At 40.5% G+C, this 21,258-nt stretch overlaps 2 protein-coding genes across 3 annotated transcripts in view; one reads left to right on the top strand and one right to left on the bottom strand.

Moving 5' to 3' along the window:
* Positions 1–16,243, bottom strand: part of camsap2a (calmodulin regulated spectrin-associated protein family, member 2a) — a 49,860-nt gene extending 33,617 nt beyond the window's left edge. The window contains exons 1-2 of the mRNA XM_080505999.1: positions 15,723–16,243; positions 12,110–12,369 (exon numbers count right to left, since the gene is read on the bottom strand). Of these exons, the coding sequence (XP_080362125.1) occupies positions 12,110–12,369; positions 15,723–15,861 (399 nt within the window). The 5' untranslated portion in view covers positions 15,862–16,243. The remainder of the gene's footprint in view (positions 1–12,109; positions 12,370–15,722) is intronic.
* A 493-nt stretch (positions 16,244–16,736) lies between these two features.
* ddx59 (DEAD (Asp-Glu-Ala-Asp) box polypeptide 59) lies at positions 16,737–21,169 on the top strand. Of its 2 annotated transcripts, none has more exons than XM_080506837.1 (8): positions 16,737–16,771; positions 17,096–17,944; positions 18,632–18,814; positions 18,902–18,991; positions 19,193–19,444; positions 20,179–20,331; positions 20,607–20,735; positions 20,883–21,169. In XM_080506837.1, the coding sequence occupies exons 2-8, from the start codon at positions 17,114–17,116 to the stop codon at positions 21,138–21,140; spliced, it is 1,896 nt and encodes a 631-aa protein (XP_080362963.1). In that variant the 5' UTR covers positions 16,737–16,771; positions 17,096–17,113; the 3' UTR covers positions 21,141–21,169. The 2 variants fall into 2 exon arrangements, with proteins under 2 accessions (XP_080362963.1, XP_080362964.1); XM_080506838.1 differs by having other exon boundaries at positions 16,753–16,801.
* Positions 21,170–21,258: the final 89 nt, after the last annotated feature.

Here is a 21,258-nt window from a genome sequence, read left to right as displayed (position 1 = left end):
CCTAACGACATGGCGTCTGTGCAGAACCTCGTGATGAAATTGTCATCGAAGCCAAATTCAAGATTCACGATTTTGTAATGATTATTTCACAAGTTTGTGTTTTTAATTTTAGGTCACTCATTCCCGGAGGTGTAATGAAACTCCACTGGAGCCGTGGGTGTTGCTCGAACAAGACGGGGAAGTGGTGACAGCACATTGTCTGTAACATTCACGAGTGTAACTGTTGTACCCGTCTCCTTGTACGAGCATTTCACAGTTGAAATGTGTTAGGTATACGTCATATAATGATCAACAATCAGTTTATTAGAGTCAGTGAAGTGTGCAGCCACGTGGGTGTTTGCATCACCACCAGCATTGAAGCAGGAAAGATCAAGCATCCAAATGTTTATTTTTTGTACTCGCCTGATGAAATAAAAATTAATAATGACTAATAACAACAAGCATGTTTGCCTCCACCTTCCTCTGAAAAAGAAAATCTGTCTGTTCCCTGTAACATTGACTGATGGGCACTGTTTTACAAATTCAATTATTTGATGTATTACTAAACAGTGTGCAACTGTGTTCTAGTCACCAAACCTCTAGTGAAGCTGAAAGTGATAAATAAGTACACTAAGGGCAATAATTAATGAAATCACACTGCTGCATTTATTTCTTGTATGCATAGTCCAACAATACATTTTTCAGAACAAAATAAAACATCAATCCCTAACAAATTTCCCAACAATTGACGGTCCTCACGTTATCTAAATCTACATGCACAGTTTTAAGTATAAATGTAACATCTGCAAAGCACACGAGGCAATATGATTCCCAGGCGTATCGTAGATGTATGATACAAATTTGAAACAATCGATGTCTTGTAAGTGGGAACTGTGTACCTCCACTAACTAGAAATCACACTAAATATTAATCCTTCTCTACATTCATGGTAGAATTGTTCATTACTAATCCAATCACTCATTCAACATGTATTCTGACATTCTGACAATTTCTAATGCAGAGTTGACTTCTACCACATATATTGCTCGTTTAGCACCGTAGAAACCAACACTGTCTGCAATGTCAAACCTGGATCTGCTCACACCACATCTCCAGGAAGCAAATGTGTTCATATACAACAGTTGTACGTAATGTGCTTGTCACTCACACGGCCGCCCCAAGCTTTTGAGATGAAAGAAATCACTCCCTGCGGTGCCACCCCTATGAGAAATTTAGCAGTGTCATGGTGTTTGTAATTTGACCACGTCATGGTTCGAGCTGACAATGTAGATGGACGGTTGATAAAATACTTCAAAGCAGACTATGATGACAGCCACCTTATTGCCAAATGACTGAATGAATGAAAGCGGCTTTCTGAAACACTTCTCGTTCTGGCCAAGAAATTCAGAGAGGCAGTAAAGCTATTGGACGGATGTAGAGAAGGGGGGGGGGGGGGGGGGGGGGGGAAACAATTGAAGAGAGGCAGATACTTCACTGCCTGGAGAAAGGGTCAGCCTTTCCCATTACTGCACACGTGCCTGTCGTTGGCAATAGAGCTGCTTCCTCTCTAACATTCCCTGACGTCATGCTGACTAACCTTTAAGGTTTGCTGGGAGCGTATGCTTTTGATTCCAAATGGCTTGAGCTCAATGGTGTTTGTACAGCATTCAAGAAAACATAAAAAAGAAAAAAAAACCTGAAGGGAGAGCAAAACTTATTTATAAGAAATGAATTTAATGTAGGTGTAACATGTCTTATTACAGTGAAAACAAAAGAAACCATCTAGCAATAACACAAATAACGGTATGCTATTTATTGCCAATTACTTCCAGCAACCGATGATAATGAGTGAACTCTTGCGTTAGCGTATTCATAGAGCTGTGCAAGAGTCAAACCTCAGAGCTGCACAACATCGGCAGCTCACAGTAGCTCCACTGGACCAATCACTGATCAAGTGTCCAGATTGGGCGGTTTCTCGAGAGCAGAAAGAGAGGGGATGTGGCTCTTTCATCCAATTTGATTTATTTCCCAGGACACAAGCGGATGATTTTTTTTAATTATGAGGAAGCCCAAGATACTTTCATTATTTACTGAATGTAAAAAACCTGCTCTAATGGGTTGATCGTCACCACAATAGGTCGAAGGCTTTACTCACATTCACAAAGGAATACATAAACATTAAACAACCCTTTCACATACTTCTTGCTCTCCGTCTAAGCTGCTTCAGTGAAGAAGTCTTGTACAGATTTCTCATTTCATAAGATGCTGCTTCATGGTCAATATCCTGTTTTTTTTTTATTGTGCCGTTCCCTTGTCGGCTCCCTGAATCCCCACGAAGAGAAATGGGCGAGCATTGCTCATTTTTTATTAACAGTGGAAATTCAAAGGTGAAAATCCATCGCAGAAGCTTGACTTAACACCACACAAAGGAATTGCTCGTATGAAATACAGTGGCCTACAAAAGGCCGTGTGTGATGTGTTATACCCCGTGTTTATGTGTCCAAAATAACATTTCTGCTTGTTAAAGATTGACCCACGTACATCTTCATTCGCACAATTAGTGTGGTACGGCTCTGGGGAGGGAAAAAAAGCTTTAAAGAAGTCTGATCTCTGAGCTTTTCTCCTCTTCTTAATGACATTTAAGCACAGCTAAATGAATGTCTATGGGAGAGATGATGGTTGGAAAGAATAAGAATTCGCCATGTGATGTTAGGATACTGTAAAGTCAACAGGATTGAGACCATGAGGGCAGCGACACCTCCACCAGGACTTACAGGCCAAATCCAATATTTATGATAACCCCCAGTTTGTCAAGAAACTTTCAGCAGAGGAGGAGGAAGTGGAAAGAGAAAATGGTCGTAATGGTGCACACACACACACACGCACACACGCACACACACGCAGCCAGTTAGTGATGTAATATTGAAAAGAAGCCTGCTTTAAGCATTACGGCTCCGCCGTGCTGGCAGAGAGTCCAGATGTCTGAAACCTGAATCTGTCTAGCTCCAGGTAACTTCACGCCAATTCAGCTGGACATAGAAAACCACTCAGCTGTACCTCGCCCTGCACCTCACCCTGGTCGCCTTCACAGGTCAGCACTACTGTAAAAGTAAAGTCCCGAAGTAGAACGCCAGAGAGAGAGAGAGAGAGAGAGAGTCTTCATCCCTCTCTGCTATTTATCACACCTATAGAGGGTGTGTGTGTGTGGTGTGTGTGTGTGTGTACTTGAACCGTAACACTCTTGCATCAATTCCAACAATTATAGATTACAGTTAATGACAGTCATGCCTTGGAAATATTATTTCATTGTTTTTAAATGCAGAAGTAAAGTGTATGGTCACAGGAGTGATACCTATTCACTTAATGCTTTGTGTGTGTGTTTTGAGAATTACGTTAAGTAAAAAAAAAAAAGTCTTCCATTTACCTTTAATTTGTGTGATCATACATTGCAAAAATCTAACAATAGAGAAAGTGACAGCTGGAGCAGAGGACTGATTTGTGAGACAACCATCCATGGAAAGAAATGCATTATTGAGATCAAATCTGGCTTTAGGTGGTCAGGAGTTTCTATGGCCTCGAGCCAAATACTGATCACACTTCTTTATGGGATCAACATGCACACGGTGCACATACAGTATGTGCGCACACACATTAATTGAGTGTTTAACCGAATTGACCTGAATTGAGGTGTTAAAAGATCATTACTGGTTTAACCCTATGGTCTGGCAGTACTCATCTCTGTGAAACATGCACGTTCTCCACACGCCAGGCTGCAACGTCTTACTTCCTCCCGCAGCCCAAAGAGGTGGACACTATGGGAAAATAACCAGTGTCGGTTTAAAACTAGTAAAGACACTTGCACTGCAATTTGCTCCAAATTAAATTTGCAGTCCTTTCACATTGCAAAGAACTTCAAACTAATAGTCCATAAAAGCTCCCACTGAAAATTCTAATTAGCATTAAACCGGAAGAAAAGCTGGGGGAGGGTGGAATTAAATTGATCACTGAAGAGACTCAATGTTTGACCTGACAGCATTTGAATTCGTGCTGTGACACATAAGCGACGCATTAACACCATTTAGCCAATCAGATTAAAGTCCAGGTTCTCTCAGACGGATTGGTGTCAGACTGGTGGCGGTACAAATGTTGTTGATGAAGAAAGAACATGCAGTACAACAACAACAACAACAACAACAATATACACCCAGCACATTTAGAGTTGAGCTCATCATAATAGTGACCAAAGCAATAAATTTTTCTTTAGACTGGAAGTTCTTCAATTACACCACATTTCACATCACGTCAGTTTTGGTCAGGACTAAAGTAAAGGAAACCTTGGAAAAAAGGTTGAATATCTAATTATCCAAATCATATAATTCATGTTTGTAAATTCACTTTATTATTCAGGCAAGCAAGCAAATAATGTAGGAAAGATAATGAAACCAGTCATTATTTAATTTGGAAGAAATGTTTGCATTTGACTGGATTAAACTCTTTTCTGGTTTGCTACATTCAAAAAAGGTAAATTTTACCAAAACAATGGTCTTTTGTTTAATTATTTTTTTTAGTATTTCCTACTTTGATGGCTCATTTTTTTTTTTAAAGAACTTCATCAGTGAAGTATGCGTTGAACAACCTTCCTCATTTATTGTAAAGCACCCTGTGATCTGTGGTTCATTTGTTTTGCTCATTTCATTCTACTGAAAAACACAGAGAGAAGGATCCCTTCTAATGTCTGTATATAAAGTTGAAAGCTCTGGATTTGTCGCTAAGTTGTCCAAATTAAGACAGACAATTAGAGAATAAAAAAAATAGAATAAATAAAAAAATACAGCACATTCTTTAACAACTCGTCCAACATTAAGCACACACTAACAATGCAACACACGCGTTCCCAAATGTTTTGGGACACTTGAAACATAAAATAGCGACTGGGAGATCTGCCATCATTTTTGGGACTGGAGTTTTTATACGCCATACCTTCTCCCTCCATATGCTCCAAACTCAATCTGGCAATTCTCTTCAAAAGCTCAAAGCTAACCTCACAACACAATCTGTTGACTTACCCTAGAGACACACTTGCAAAAAGACATTCTGGGCCAGAGTGGTTTGATTTGATGATGGGAGGAGAAAAAAAAAAAAAGTTTGTTTGGTATTTATTTTAGACGGCTCTCATTTTGACGAGGACGAGGATCCAGCTTACGTCGGCAAAATGGTAGTTTTGTTCGGAGTCAATCTGACGGGACCAGAGACAACAACAGCAAAACAAACGAACATATGTATTGTTTTCCTTTTCACAACGCCATCTTAATTTAACTACCTCGTCTTTGGCCATAAAAACAGCACAGCACAATAAAACACATCTATGAGGAGAGCACTCAGCAATCTTACCATGTGTGCATGTTGAAGACTCTTTAGTTCCACTTTCTGCTGTTTGATTTTATTCTACTTAAGTAAAAATCTAGAAAGCTGCATTAAATACTTTTTAAAGTTGTTGCCACCCACATGCAGTATACTGCTCATGTCAAAATAGGAATTCATTACTGCTGCATTACTGAGGTATATTCCAATAATTGCTGAGACTTACCAGCAGAGTCGGAGAGATTAATCATACAATCCCCGTTTCAAATTCTAAAACAGAGATGGATTCCTCCCCTTGTTATTACGCAGCGTGATAAACTTAATGTGGTTTCACACTAAATCAGAAGATGAAGCTCTTTACAGTGCTGCTGTTGAGAATCTGCCCTCAGTGTCGAATGTGTTGTGCCACATACTGCTGTTCCAGGAATACTGCGCTACTCTTCCTTTTTGAGGCAAAAGGTTGTACGAGAACCACGTATCAGTATAATATGCAACATATGAGCATGATCACCATTTCCAGTCCCACCAATTTAATGCTTTTTCCTACGACTGTGTTATTAACAATGGAGTCGCGTGAATGTATGAAATGAAATACAACAATAAAAAAAAAAAAAGGAGAAGCAGATTTCTACACTTAACAAACGTTTCACTTGTGCAGTTAAGGCCAACTGATGTATTTCTTCATATTACCCATCAACTATAACTGCAGTTAAATCTAATTCTGGGCAGTAACACTGAACTGTGTTACAATTTTAACATATGAACAGAGAAACTCAAAAGTAATGCGAATAATAAATGGAAAATCCTTCTACATTTCAGAATCTTGAGTAATTTAAAGGAATGGGGTATGCGCTCTTTGACAGATTGGAGCATTTAACAAAGGCACGTATGCAGAGTAACTATACTGTAATTACTACAGTACAGATACTGAACTCACCTGCTCCACCTATTACAGTGAAATAGGTGGAGCAGGTGAGTTAATCCCTACAGATGAGGAAATCCACTGACACTTAAATTAGAGAAGCAGCCTGCAAAGACCAAAAAAAAAAAAAAAAAGATCTAAATGATGACACAGTCGACACAATTTCATGAATAAAACATTTGTAAGCATTCCTGGCTGTACAGTGTGTTTCATAGGTCGTGAAGATCTATTTTAAATATTTTCCTTTCCATATACAATTCTCTTAAAGCATTTCTAATAATGTTCAGGGTATTTAAAGCATTTTACTTTTGTACACAATATATTGAATATGTTAATATTTAATGCTCTTTGAATCAGAAGGACGGTATGTGGCCATCACAGAATGTGCCCGCTGCTAATCCATCCGTACTGTACTGCCTGGGAGTCATCGCTGGCAAACACAATGACTCTGCTGAGGACTTGGACAAGCTTCCCTTCCACCCTGCTGCTTCAGCTCATCTTTGTTCAAGACATCAAGTACGGTTGGAAAGAGTAAGAGCAGCGGACGCTCGTTCCACGTTGGCTCTTTACGTGCATGCGTGTGTGCATGCACAAATGTGTGGCTCGGTGTGTGATGCTGCGTCTTAGAAATACCGTCTGCCTTGCTTGAATCTAGCGTTTCAGCAATCTTTTTTCTTTCTTTTTTTTTTTGTGAAGAGCCTGGCAGTGTTCACTACTACCACAAAGATGGCAGCACGTGCACACAACCACACCAACACTCACAGCACATGGCTGCACAGACACGCTGCGCACGCAAGTACTGCACATACGACGTATGCAGGCAAAGGCTCCCCCACTCAGGCTCCCACCTACATGCAAATACAACATCCAGCCTACCGGAGTGTGACCATGGAAACAGCGCGCCTGCCCAATAGGAGCAGTGATGGAAGCGGCATGAGAGAGACGGGGGGGGGGGGGGGGGGGGTTCAACCCCAGTTTATCCAGGCACTACATGAGGAGCTGAATTAGTTTGTCTCAAATTCACAATATTATTTGCAAATGTGAAGTGAATATGTGATGGTAAAGGTCTTTGATTGCAAATAAAAATTTCATTGGAGCCTTTCCTGATTTGATCTCAAATAAAATAAAATAAAATAAAATAAAATAATATAATATAATATAATATAATATCAAATAAAATAAAATTAAATAAAATTAAATTAAATAAAATTAAACATTTACTAAAATTAAATAAAATGTAATAAATAATAATAATAATAATAATCCCAGATTTATACTTTTCCACTATATTTATACTCCTGTGATTCAGATTTGTTTTGTTTAAAAAAAAAAAAAAAAAACGGGCCGTTAAAGTTGACTTCTTTTTGTGTCCAGGCATGCTTAGCAGAGTTTTTGCCTCATCACAAAAGCAGTGTTTGCTTCATCTGCTCTTGTTTGTGCTGCAAAGCTGAAATGTCAGCAGTGGCATATCTCTGACACATTCTTCGGAGCCCAACAACAGCCCAAATGAAGACGTTTTATTATAACATGTAATATTTTGAGGGAATCTGTGTGCACTGAATGCAGTAAGTAAAGAAAAGAAAAGCTAATTAGAGGACATTATGTTCACTCTTTTAATTTAAAGAATGAACTACAGCATTCGTCTGATATTATTCTTACAGGCATGTAGTCTGGTAGAGTACAAGAAAAGCTCTGAGGAGCAGCATGACCTATTTGCCAATCCATTATTAAATATTAATAGTCTGACATTCAAGGTAGTGCCGTTTTTAAGTCCATTGATTCTCAACATGCTGAGGTCAAAGAAGAGGAGGCATTCCACATTTATCAAACAGAGCTAAACTTTTGAACTAGTGCTACTAGTATTGGACACCAATGAGCAACCACTGGTTCAAACAACATCCCTACTAAATAGTTTCAGCAAATAAAACCCCCTGTTGTTTGAATTTCAAATAGACACTTTCTACCAGCTCTGAACTCTGAAGACTTCATTCCCACTGCACTTGAATACATTGGTGCTGAATCTCTGGGATACTGATTTGGTAAAGCTGGCAGAGTAAACACAGGCAGAAATGTGGAAAAAGGCAGTGCCTTTGCTTTCCTCATCATCAACACTGAGATGCCCTTGAGCAAGGCCATTAAGCATCACTGGTCCACTGAGCCTACTCAGTATCCACCAGCACACTGTGGCTGTGCTTAACAGCTTCTCTGATCAAGGGCATGAGTGTCACTGCATGAGCTCATCAAAAGGGCATGCATCGGAGAAGAATATTAAAATGATACCAATAATATTAAGTCTTGTTTTATCTTTCTAGAAGCCTTTACATGCCCCCCCCCCAAAAAAAAAAACACCACAAAACAAAGTGGCCTCTGAAAACATTTGAATTTCATCAAACATATATGTATTTTTTAGATATTTCTTCAGTCATGACATACTGTGTAATACATCTATAAAGTATGGTAGTTTCACTAGTGACAATTATTTAAAAATGACAATATTCTATAAAGTTTTCTGAAAATCACCTGTAGTTCACTTTTCAAGTTGTATGTAACACACACACACACACACACACACACACACACACACACACACACACACACACACACACACACACACACACACACACACACACACACACACACACACACACACACACACACACACACACACACACACACACACACACACACACACACACACACACTTGTGTGCTCACGTACATGTGCAAACATATTAAACACATTGAACTGCATTCTTTTTTGACTGCCTACGTCATTCTAATCTCATCCAATAACATAACTTCTCCATGACAACAGACCTTCGGAGGGGCTTCATACAAGGCTCAACAATCAACAAGAATCAGATATGTGGCTGTAATTTCATCAAATTATCTGTTCGCTCTGCAGTTTTCCGATGATTAATTTTAGAAAATCATTGGTCATTATTCCGAGGTCTCCATTGAAATATTCCACTCCATTTTGCTCTTTTGCAGTTGGCCGCGGTTCTTCACCAGGACTACCGTAGGATGGGTAATTCTGGGATAATATTTTCAGACCGTCTTCCCACCTCCACAGCTCTCCCTCATTCTCTCTGCGCGCTACAGGTGGAGGAGGGAGTCAGCGGTGCAGAATGTGTGTAGGCGATTGAGTGGGCGCGAGCTGCGATTTGGACTCTGCGCCTTCACGTGTAGAAATGTGTCACATGGCAGAAGACAGAAGGATGAGGGGGTATAGAGTACGGTGACAGAAAGAGCGAGAGGGGGGAAAAAAAAAAATTGGACCCAAAGCAAAGGAATTCAACCGAGGGAAAACGCACTGTTATGACATATGTCAGGCAAGACATGATCAGTATCTGACTGACCTACTCAAACTGCCTTCAGCATCCTGAAAATGTGCTTATTCTGAAAATGCCTGTTCCCTGAACAAACTGAAAAGGCAAAAGGCAAAAAAAAAAAAAAAATGATGCGTCGCTATAAGGCCTATTTCATCACAGTGCTGCTATTCTTACCCAGTTCAAGTTACAGGTCGAGATTCAGTCTCCTGCTCTTTCGCAGGCTTCTTCAGAAGGGAAAAGCTGTGGTGCTTTTATTCTCTTAAGGCCTCTCAGGACATTGAAACACAAGCGCCAAGGATTTCACAGGAAATGTTTCAACCGGTTTCTGCTCTTCTTCATGACTCGTCACACCCCAACAGTCACCTTGTCAGCAAAGTTCTATTCTGAAGCAGTCTGTTAATAATAGATGACCCCACTCCACTTGAGCCCCGACATGCAGCAGGTAATCCAAATGAACCGCTTCACTCTTCGTAACGACCCTCGAGAAAACAACAATTACACATCTTGAACACTTCTGATTGAAACTGATTAAACACCGACATACCCATGGATGTGAATGAGGTTTTTGTAAATGTTCTTTTAGTGTTTTATAAGCAAAATGCTGCAGATAAAAGAATATAACAAAACAGTGACATTTCCTGATGTAGTCTGATCTGTATTTGAGTTGTAAATAAAATGGACATAATAGGCTTTTATATTGAGTACAACATGATAGTAAAATAAACTAAACAATCAAACAAGCAAGTTGTTCTTTAAAAACTAGATCCCTATATTACATGCAGGTGAAGCTGAAATAAAATTACTAAAGTGCAAAAGATGATTTGTCCCACAACTTGAGTCAAACCATGAAATGTCATTGTACTTTACATTTAAAATTCACAAAAACTGAAATATTTTAAGTTTTCAGTTTCATTTTTCTCCATTTGAGCTTGAAGTGGAGACAATTGATTAATCCAAATATTGGAAAATTTCATGAGGTCAGACGTTTCACCTATTCTTAAATTGAATTTTTATTGAAAATAAATACTAAAATGCTACAAACATTTTTAGTTTATATGTTATGAGAGCGAAGACAATACATTTTGATCCCATTCTAATTTGTCTCCATGTACTTGAAACTACTTGAAATTTCCAGTAAACTGTTGAACCAAGTGTTTCTGTTAATACAAAGTGGTTGTCTTCACTAATATACAGATTAAACTGCATTTTGAGAGCAATTCCTGTTGCTATCTCAGAACAAATATCTGCCACTCTTCAAATGTTTGAGCACCAACAGTTTAAACGAAGCAGAAACTCATTAACGAAGTTATTATAATGAAAGAAAATGAAATTCATGACCAAAGATGTAAAGATGGATGTATGAATAAAGTGGAGAGCACTGTCAGAGCAGATGGAACGCAAACAAATAATTATAAATGATCTTACGCTATTCGACTTAGTTCATCTAATTTAAATATACGAGAAGAAAAGGCTGCATTATAAAAGGCATGATGTTTCCCTCAAAACAACGTATGTACAGAAAACAATGTCAACCCCAACAAAACTTAAGTAACTTTGGAATTAGCATAGAAAGGAAATTAAAAACGGCGAGAGTCTACAAACAGACTGCGGGCATACTGTGTGCTAATCGTGTCTCAATTGCAATTCACTGATGCAATAAAGCCTCCCGCTGAGCGTTTGCCCCAAAATAATGAGGACACCTCATTGTCGCTCAGTCGGCTGACTGCAAATTCATACTCAACTCTGACACAGAGTGCAGGGCGACAAAAGCCCCGGAGTATTCTGTACTTTACACGCGACACGGGCTCGTGGAGAACGTGAGGATTTAAGTACATTCTGAAAATGTAATGAATTCCACTCTACAGGACTGAAACATCTTCCTGGATAAGGTTAAGAATAAACAATAAACACAGAATTTGCTGGGTCGCTGTGGTTTTACAGTTTCTGTTAGATGAAATGTGTGTGGAAGAACATTTAAATACCCGTCGCTAATGACCACAGGGTTTGAAAATGCTGAATCTTTTTTAAATGTATGCCTGTAAAGCCAGTAGATTAGTGAATGCCAAATGATCAGGGTTTAATGGATTTATATTTAACGCAGACATATTTTTCCGACAAACGTATTTATATCTACGCTAAATTAAGTTAAGTTGAAAGGAAGAGACATCAAATCAGTAGCAACTATATATAATTTTACAACTTTAACTCTGTGCATAATGCAGAAGGGCCATCACATTGACACGATCAACCCTTTTAAACACAAGCATACTCAAGGAGGGATCTCTAATTACAGATGTTTTATACAGCTGGATGTCTTGCGAAAAAAGAAATGTCAAATTGTGTCCATCCAGTTTTATGACTTTGCTTTATAGAGTAGAATTTGCGGCACCAATCCTATCCCAGCCTAAAAACAGGCCCAAGATGTTTCCGCTCCGTTACAGAATGGAGAGTACCTCTAAAACCAAAGACATATTTATGGATTCCTCAGGAGTGTAAAAAGTAACCGGGCGTCTTACCATCTGCAGAGGCCTCTTGCGCAGGTCCCTCTCGGTGACCAGCCTGTCCTGGTCAGTGACGTAAAGACCACGCTGAGCCAGCGCCTGGATGACGGCCTCGTGACCCAGCAGAGGCTTGGCGGCGTCGCTTTTCAGGATGAGGCTGCCAGCCCTGCAGTAGAGGTCTGCCGAGAGCAGGAGGCTGGCCATGGGAGGTTTCAGGTGCTCTTGATCATACTGGTCTGTATAGAAAGGCTCCTTCAGGTCTGCTGGAATACTGTCTGTTGACACAGGGTGACAACATTCTTGTCAGTCCTGCAACAGCTCCAGAGTGAGAACAACATGACTCTATTGTGTTTAAATTATGGCAAGCTCATATTGTGCACAAACACACACTTTAAAAAAAATATATATCAAGTATGATTCCATCATCACAGAGAATTCCTATGGCAACAAAACATCATCAGTAGGGTAAAACTGGCCTGTCTCACGACGGTCTAATCCCAGCTCACGTTCCCTGTGAGTGGGTGGCTTATAAAAATGATCAGATCTGGAATGTCCCAAAAAAAACTTTTGTTTCCTACTTCGGGCTACAAAAAAAAAAGTAACATTTTTGGTCACCAATCAAGTTAACATGTATACCTGAAGAAATGAAAGTAACCTGAAAAGTCCTCAACCTGCAACCACATCATGTACTCAAGAAAAAAAAAAAAACAAAAACAAACAAATGAAAATATAGACGATAAAAAAACAAACTTAAATACAAGTAACTGATAAAGGTGGTTTAATTTAGATGCCTTTATCTCAGTGCACATATTTCCTGCTATTACTTTTAGCAGATCGACTGACTTTTGTTGACGATATCTTGACGCGGATGTGTGTGGATAGACCCCTGCGTTGCTATAGCAACTGCAGGAGAAGAGCAGCCCTATCGATTCATCCAGTCTGTATAGCTCTGCAGCTTCCAGCTCCCTGGGAACACCCTTCATTCAGGCCGCCTACTTCATCAAAGGCAGCAGATGCATGTGTGTGTACGTGTGTTTGTGTGTGTTTATCACCTGAGGCGAGTCCAAAGCAAGGGGATGGGCTACAAATAATTCAGAAACATCATTCTTTGCTGCTTCTGTCCTGCAAATGTTCTGGGATCGTGTCATTTCTTTATCTTGTCTGAGGCTCAAAAACAGAAAGTATAGCGATTCTGCAGTGACGGGCAAGCTGAAGCGAGTCAGCAGGCAGATCGGACAATGTAAACATGGAGGAATACTTTTGAAATGAGATGCTGCAGCTGTGTAAAAGCACGAGACTATTCACTGCACACACCAGATGTAGGGCTCATCACTCTGGAGAAGAGATCTCACTTAGGATAATAGCTCATATGCATGTATGGGCAAGCAGAGTAATCTATGGCGTGCCACAATGACAGTTTTATGGTCCCAAATACTCCTACCCATCCTCCATCACACACAACCACGGCCAGTGAATGGCCTGCATCCACTGAGTGCAATCATGGAGGTCATCTGAGGGTGGACTCTTCCTTATTGTTGAACAGCAGCTGCAGTAGCAGCAGCGACTCCGATCACATACCTTTCCTTTGAGTGAACCTGTTTATGACGTGGACCCAAACTAAATCATGTTCATAGTGTGCAATGCTAACGCTCACGTCCGTTTGGCTGAAACGCCACAAAGCACTCGTACCTCAGCTCACAACATCTTTCAATATTTAAATACTGTCGTAGTAGTAAGGCTTTATTTATGCAAGAGGTTTGTGTGACACGCTTCTAACAACATCATTCCATTCATCGGCTACTGACAAAAAAACGAAAAGAAACTAAAACTCTGAATGAAAAAGGGAAGGAAAGTCCGGTCTCAATTTTCGCAAAGCAGTCTCATCATGCGATGTGAACCGATCGACGTTTAAAATCACTTTCATCTCATGGTTGAATCCAGCACCGTTGGTCAAAGGAAATCTTTCTCCGGCTCTTCCAAGAACCACAGATGAAGCAGCAGACTGAAAATGTATTGTGCAACGTATTTCCTGAACGAAGATGATCTGCAGTGTGGCTTTGCATCTGGCAAGTATTCTCACAGCATCATTCTTGATTGTCACTGGTGTAATGAGGCAAATGCATGAGACGTCTTCATGAGAGCGTAGGCTGGGATCTGGAGACGAGCCTGCTTGCTGTCTCTTTCTTGTGCTTACTTTCCCTCCCTCTCTCTCTCTCGCTCTATCCATCTCAGAGGGCCTGTATTTATGGAATTGGCCTATTTCATTCAGTCCTGATTGAAAATACACAGAGGATCTACATGGGATCTTGTGATTTGCCGGGGTGTTATAACACTCTCGCGAGTAATGATGCGCTCAGACGAGCTCAGCTGATGGTATTACACTGACTACAGTAAGGACTTGAAAGAAACCACTTAATAAATTAATTAAATGGGAGAGGAATAAATGTAACTTGCTTTAACGTTATTGAAGACGTACTTAAGGTATTCAGTAATTAAAACACAAAAATTAAATATCCTGTGGGTTGTTTATGTAGCTCTGTGCAGTAACTCCATATAACAGCTGACTCACTTCCATCTAAATACATTCTCACTTTGAATCTTTCTATTTCTAAGGCCCAGTTAGAAAAGCAAGAGATTGTAAAAAAAAAAAAAAAAAAAATATTTTTAAACCTAGTAAATCAGTTTTTAAATTAAATTATAAGACAGGATTCTGCTGGAGGCCTGATAATACTTTTAACTTTGGAGAAAACAAATTGTAATGAAAGAAAGCAAAGGAGGAAGACATAATATGTAATTTGTTAGAACCCACATTTTAAGAACAGAAACTATTGTAAAAGTAATAGAGATGAACTAAAATGACAAAACAAGCTTAAGATCAAAATCCTGTTGGAAACAGATACAACAGATGTAGAAAAGACTGAAAGAAATCTGACATCCAACAAAAATACTACTTGGCATGACAAAGCCATTGCAGATTTAAAGGAAATTAAAGTGATGCAAGTGGAGGGTCACCCTCCCACATTTTGAAAACCAATGTCTTACCACACGTACTATTGTTAGACACCAATAAGGGTTGATTCACCAGTGAAACCCCAATCTAAACTTGTACATTACATTCAACAGCATCTAAATGTATTTCTGAGGTCAATAGTAATCCCTTTATCATCTGAAAAGGTGTGTGTAAACCTATTTACCCCTAAAATGTCTACACGTATCTATCCTGTTATTGACATGATATTTATATCGAGGTGGTAGGCAATTTTCTAATATGAGCATGAAGAAGAGCGACAAATATCTTTGGGGGAAAAAAAACAAACATTCTACATATCTTATGATATATCACGTTGACTGACTAAATTGTTCCAGATGACAACGTATAGCACACACCCATGCGAATCTCTTAATACATTTGGATGTCTTTTTTGTATTTTCGAAAAATAATGTGACAACGAAAACATAATTGATATTGTTGATATTGCTCCATTGCTCATATACACTTCAGTCCGAGCCTGAGCATTGTATCTATTTATAATACGCTGCATCAGGTTGTTTCGGTAAATTGTTGAAAAGGGTGACAAAATAAACAAACAAACCAGTGGACGGAACCGAGGTAGAAGAACCAACCTACCTGTCCCGTACGCTTTGGCCACCAACCACGTGAGGCTGCAACAGATTTTGGCTCGGGATAAGTCATAATGCTCAAAAGATTTAATTGCCGGAGCCACGAAGGATTTCTTCACATCCCCGACGTCCTGAACTTCACCCATATTTCCCCGTTAACTCTTCCCTCGGAGCCCTAAGAGGAAGCGCGGCGCCGAAGCATCCCACTGCTGGAATCCGGTGGGGAAAACAAAACACGGCTGGGTGGACGGGGGTGTCTTCGCTCAGTCACTAAAACGCCACGGAGGCTGTGTGTTTTTCACTCCTTCTGCCGCCTTCACACAATGAGTCGCTGCAATCACTGTTTCCCCCCCATCCTGCTCCGTGCCAGTTGGAACGGTCTCCGTCGGACCGAGGTCGGGTCTCCTTGGACTTCACGGCGAAAGCTGCCCCTCGACCGGGAGGAAAACGAAAATACTTCCATCATTCGGGCTCACTTGAGCCACACGTCTTCATCCTCTCGTTGCCATGTACTACCCGTGAGTACAACCTGGGTGTCGATGCGGTTTTCCTGCCGCACTGTCGCGCTCCTGCCCGCACCTTTTGTTGCGTTTTGCGCATGCGCGAAGAACGTCTTCCCTTCACTTCACTTCGCTGAAAGGAAAACACTTTTGTTTAATTAGAGCCCGCCACAAACGTGTGATGCACATTACTATACCAGATCTGCTGGCTATGACTCTGAAAACATTTGCACTGTGCCGCTTGTATAGTTGCATTTTGTTATTTTGAAAATTACAAGTGAAATAAGTAATGTTGTGTTATTTTCTGCATCAACAATTTGGCATTTCTTTTAATTAATCAACTGTGACTTGTTGAGACCACAATAGCATGTTTCTGAATTGGGTTCAAATCCATAATAATGTGTTATATTCCATGAAAATATAATAAAATCTCTAAATTGTCGTAATGAAAACAACCGCGTCCGTGTACTGCATTACCCATGATGCATTGCGCTCTGCGTCATCAATGTGCGCCGGTGACAGTTTTGAACTGCGTTGGAAGATTTGACGAGAGGAGGTATGTATCGTACCAGTATACATATGTTAGGTATGTATTTGGGTGTATATAGGCATTTAAGTATGTTTGTAGATTTAGATATGTATTGTACTCCGCTAGTTTATAGATTTTGGGGTCAGTTATCGCCCAAAGACGCAGAACCTGGAGAGCAATATTAAAACTCAACTTGTTCGAAGCACATTTATTCATCCGTTCTGATGTGCAATATGTACGCACCGAATAATTACTTATTTTTGTTTTTCGTGTGTGTGTGTGTGTGTGTGTGTGTGTGTGTGTGTGTGTGTGTGTGTGTGTGTGTGTGTGTGTGTGTGTGTATTTCAACAGGTGAAAGATTTGCACAAAATGTTTGTGCCAAGAGCTCTAAAAATTAAAAGACCCGTCCAGGGATCTGGTCAAATATTGAATAAAAAAAGCAAGATTAGTCAAGAGGAGAAAAACGGATGTAGTTCAGAGACACTTGCTCAAAAGGATGAGTTATGTGAAGAAGACAAAACAGAGAATGAGGTAATTCAAGCAGGTGAGGGATCCATACCTGCTGCAAGATGCTCGAGATCTGACGTTGAGCACACGTCTTCTTCAGATGATGAGGATGAGGATGAGGATGATGATGATGATGAAGAAGAACCAGTGAAATCTTTCAAGAAGAAGCAGAGATGGCCTGAGCCCGGGGAGCCTGTCTGTGTAATGTGTGGTCGCTATGGGGAGTATATCTGTGACGCCACTGACAATGACGTCTGCAGCCTTGAATGCAAAGCCAGCCATCTAATGAAAATGGGAATGGGTACTGGGGCAGAAGCACTAGATCGCAAGGACAAACCCAACGGTGCGCCTGGTCAACCGGCAGTTGACACCGGAGACGAAAAAAGCTATTCCTATGGGGAGGATCGGTTCATATCGGGGTTAACAGAAGAACAGGTGCAACGTATCAAACACGAACTGGGCATTGAAACACAGGGCACAGATGTCAGGAGACCCATCATCGAGTTTGAACACTGTGGCTTCCCCACAACATTAGGTGGGAACCTGAAAAAGGCTGGCTACCAGGCCCCCACTCCGGTGCAGATGCAGATGATACCTGTTGGTCTCACTGGCAGGGACGTGATCGCCAGCGCTGACACAGGATCAGGGAAGACGATCGCCTTTCTACTGCCAGTGGTCGTAAGAGCACTTGAGGTACAGTCATGCAGCGAGCAGTGTACATATTTTTCCTCTTATCGTAGATGCATGTTGCCCATAACAAAGGATTCAGTTCAATGAAATTGTAAGGTTAATCTGTATGTTTACACAATGCAATAGTCTACTAATCCCCAAACACAGTAACCACGGGTTACAAGCGCAATTTAAAAAGAAAAGTAAACATTTCTTTGTTGATTATTAAGGAGAATGTGTGCAAAACAGCATTTATACTGTAGATGCTACAACAGAAAGGGGTTTCTGTTAAATAACAATGATCTTTAAAAAAAATTAATGAGGATTATTTTTGGTTTGTGTTTTAATTCTTTTGATGACCAAAGGTACAAGACATGAGGAGAAACATTTAGTAACCTAAAATGTGAATAGAATAGAATAGAACTTTATTTCTCCCCAGGGGGAAACACAAACTTACAACAGCTCAAGGTAAAAAGGTGCAGAAATTATACAACTAAAGAATTAAAATATGTAAACATATGTACATATCTAAAGGAGAGCAAAAAGAGCACAAACAATAGAATAAGTAAAAATAAAACAATCCAGTAAGAAAAGAAATCCTCTAAAAATAGAGTAAATTGACAGAATTGATATACACACAGTGTAGTGGTTTGTAAATATCTACAAAAGCAAATTGGCAGACATTGAGGGTGTCACATTTTCTGTCTTCAGAGACCAGCACAGAGTGTGTGCAGCCCCGTGGCTCTGATCCTGACACCCACCAGAGAATTGGCCATTCAGATAGAGAGACAGGCCAAAGAGCTGGTGATCGGAATCCCCAACATGAGAACAGCCCTGCTGGTGGGAGGCATGCCACTCCCCCCTCAACTCCACCGCCTCAAAATCAGCATCAAAGTAAGACTATTTCTTCTCCAATAAACGTATTATAATTTAACACGTAACAAATGATGAAAGCATCACTGTTGTTTTTGTTTTATTTAGATTGTCATTGCTACTCCCGGAAGACTCATTGAGATTTTGAAGCAGAACGCGCTGCGACTGGACAAAGTGAAGATTGTGGTGGTGGATGAGGTAAGACAAATGTATATTAGGAAGGCAGGAAATAACAGCAGAACAAGTTCATATCTGAAAGATATTAATGCATCATGTTGAGGCTCAATGATAAATATTCCCAATATAAATCATAATGATGAATAATAATAGATCTAGTTTAAATTTGATGTTCTGCCGTATATAGGCATCTTCTCTGAACATTTGATGTTTACCCCACAGGTGGACACCATGTTGAAGATGGGCTTCCAGCAGCAGGTGCTGGAGATTCTTGAGAAGGTCCCAGAAGAACACCAGACTCTGCTGACATCAGCCACCATCCCAACCGGGACGGAGGAGCTTGCCGCTCGCTTGGTCCGTGACCCTGTACGCGTCGCGATCGGCGAGAAGAACCAGCCGTGCGCCAACATAAGACAGATCCTGCTTTGGGTGGAGGAGCCCTGCAAGAAGAAGAAGCTGTTTGAGATTCTCAATGTAGGTCAAAGATAAAGTTTCAATACGTGGAGTAAAAGACGGTAACTTACTACTTATAAAGGTTACTTAAGTAAAGTTTAAGTGTTTATTGATTAATCTTGACATGCCTGGTTGCCATTTTCTTTTATTTCGCGACTGGAAGTAGGAGTTCCCTAAGCTCAAATAGTCTGTCTCCACACCTCACCATATTTAGAGAGCCATTACTGCAGTCTGGAGGAAATGGGTGGGACCAGAAAATCATGGCCCCACTCCAGGAATCCCAGCAATGGCCTGCACCATTTCTGCAAGGCAAGGCAGGAAGGGTCTGCTTCAGCTGGCTCAAGTGAAAAAGTGCAATTAAGCCACAATTTGAGTAGGTAAAACTTATTTTCCTACTGCAGCACTACTTTAGTTGTTCCCTATTTAAAGCAAGTTGTTAAAAACAACTGTTGGTTTGTGTGTAAAGGTATTTGAATGGGGAAAGAGATATGTGGTTATATAAAACATTACCGCGGTCTGTTTTCAAAACCTAAGAGCAGAGTGAATCGTCAGATTTTTAGCAGGGAGTGAGCCTAAAATGTTTTAGAAGTAAGAAATGAAACTGTGATGTCTGCACTCCTTCGTTGCATTGCTCATTGTTCCATATATCAAAGCGATGACAATTTTAAAAAGGGCCACATTTTATATTGTCAGTCTGACTGATCGAAGCTTGTTTCTTTCATGGATGCGTTCTGGCGCCATTCTTTGCTTTGCAGGACGACAAGCTGTACCAGCCTCCAGTGGTGGTGTTTGTAGATTGTAAGCTGGGAGCTGATCTCCTGTGCCAGGCGGTCGCCAAGGTGACGGACCTCACCACTGTGGCAATCCACTCTGACAAGACCCAGTGGGAACGCAATCGCATCCTCAGGGTGAGGCCAGTGACGGACATGACTCTCTCAGTCAAGTGCACTAACATCAATGCTCCCATGCTCCATCTCCATGTCCCTTGTCCATGTCCCTTGTCCCTGTCCCTTGTCCTCAACCACAGCAGCTTCACCAGCGCTCAAACTTGAGCTTCACAAACAAAATCTTGGCTCAACGTTTTAAAGCATTCCAACTCAATATAAATCCCTGTACACTGGAGGAGATTTTAGCAGTACCAGATGAGTATAATAGTGCAATATTTGCTCTGTTGTGTCTTCAGGGTCTTCTCGAGGGAGATTTTGAGGTGGTGATCAGTACAGGTGTGCTGGGCAGAGGACTGGATTTAGTCAATGTCCGATTGGTAGTTAACTTCGACATGCCAAACACAATGGATGAGTATGTCCATCAGGTGAGTCAAGCAGAGCTGCATAGCACCCATTTCAACGTTGTTCAGGAGATTTAAAAATTACATGTATTCCTGTTATTTATCAAGATTCAAATCAAGTTGTTTTTTTTGATATGTGGTGAATATTGTCCTTTTAATGTCCCCATCCAGGTGGGTAGAGCAGGTCGACTGGGACACAGGGGGACGGCCATCACCTTTCTCAATAACAACAACAAGCGACTGTTTCTGGAGGTGGTGAACCGAGTCAAACCCACAGGATCTATTCTACCTCCTCAACTCCTCAACTCACCCTACCTCTATGAGCAGCAGAGGAGAGAAAAGCAGAAACACAAGGCGGGAGATGAGGAGCTGGTCACCCAGAACAACCTCATGGACATCTTAAAGAAACACCACCGTAGAAAAAAATAGCAAACATTTGTAATTATTCTCGCATTGATGCTGCCTGTTGATTAAGTGTATAGTTTTGTTATTCGATCATTAAAGTACAAAATCTGATTTTGCTCTATTCTCCTTGCATATTAGACAA

Source organism: Blennius ocellaris, assembly GCF_963422515.1.
Source record: "Blennius ocellaris genome assembly, chromosome: 12".
NCBI classification, from domain to species: Eukaryota; Metazoa; Chordata; class Actinopteri; order Blenniiformes; family Blenniidae; genus Blennius; species Blennius ocellaris.
This window is presented reverse-complemented; position numbering and strand designations above follow the sequence as displayed.

Excerpts from the sequence above, each read along its gene's own strand:
- ddx59 (XM_080506837.1), top strand. The coding sequence starts at position 17,114 with ATGTTTGTGCCAAGAGCTCTAAAAATTAAAAGACCCGTCCAGGGATCT. Across the intron at positions 17,945-18,631 it reads TGGTCGTAAGAGCACTTGAG|AGACCAGCACAGAGTGTGTG; the intron begins GTACAGTCATGC and ends TTCTGTCTTCAG. Across the intron at positions 19,445-20,178 it reads AGCTGTTTGAGATTCTCAAT|GACGACAAGCTGTACCAGCC; the intron begins GTAGGTCAAAGA and ends TTTGCTTTGCAG.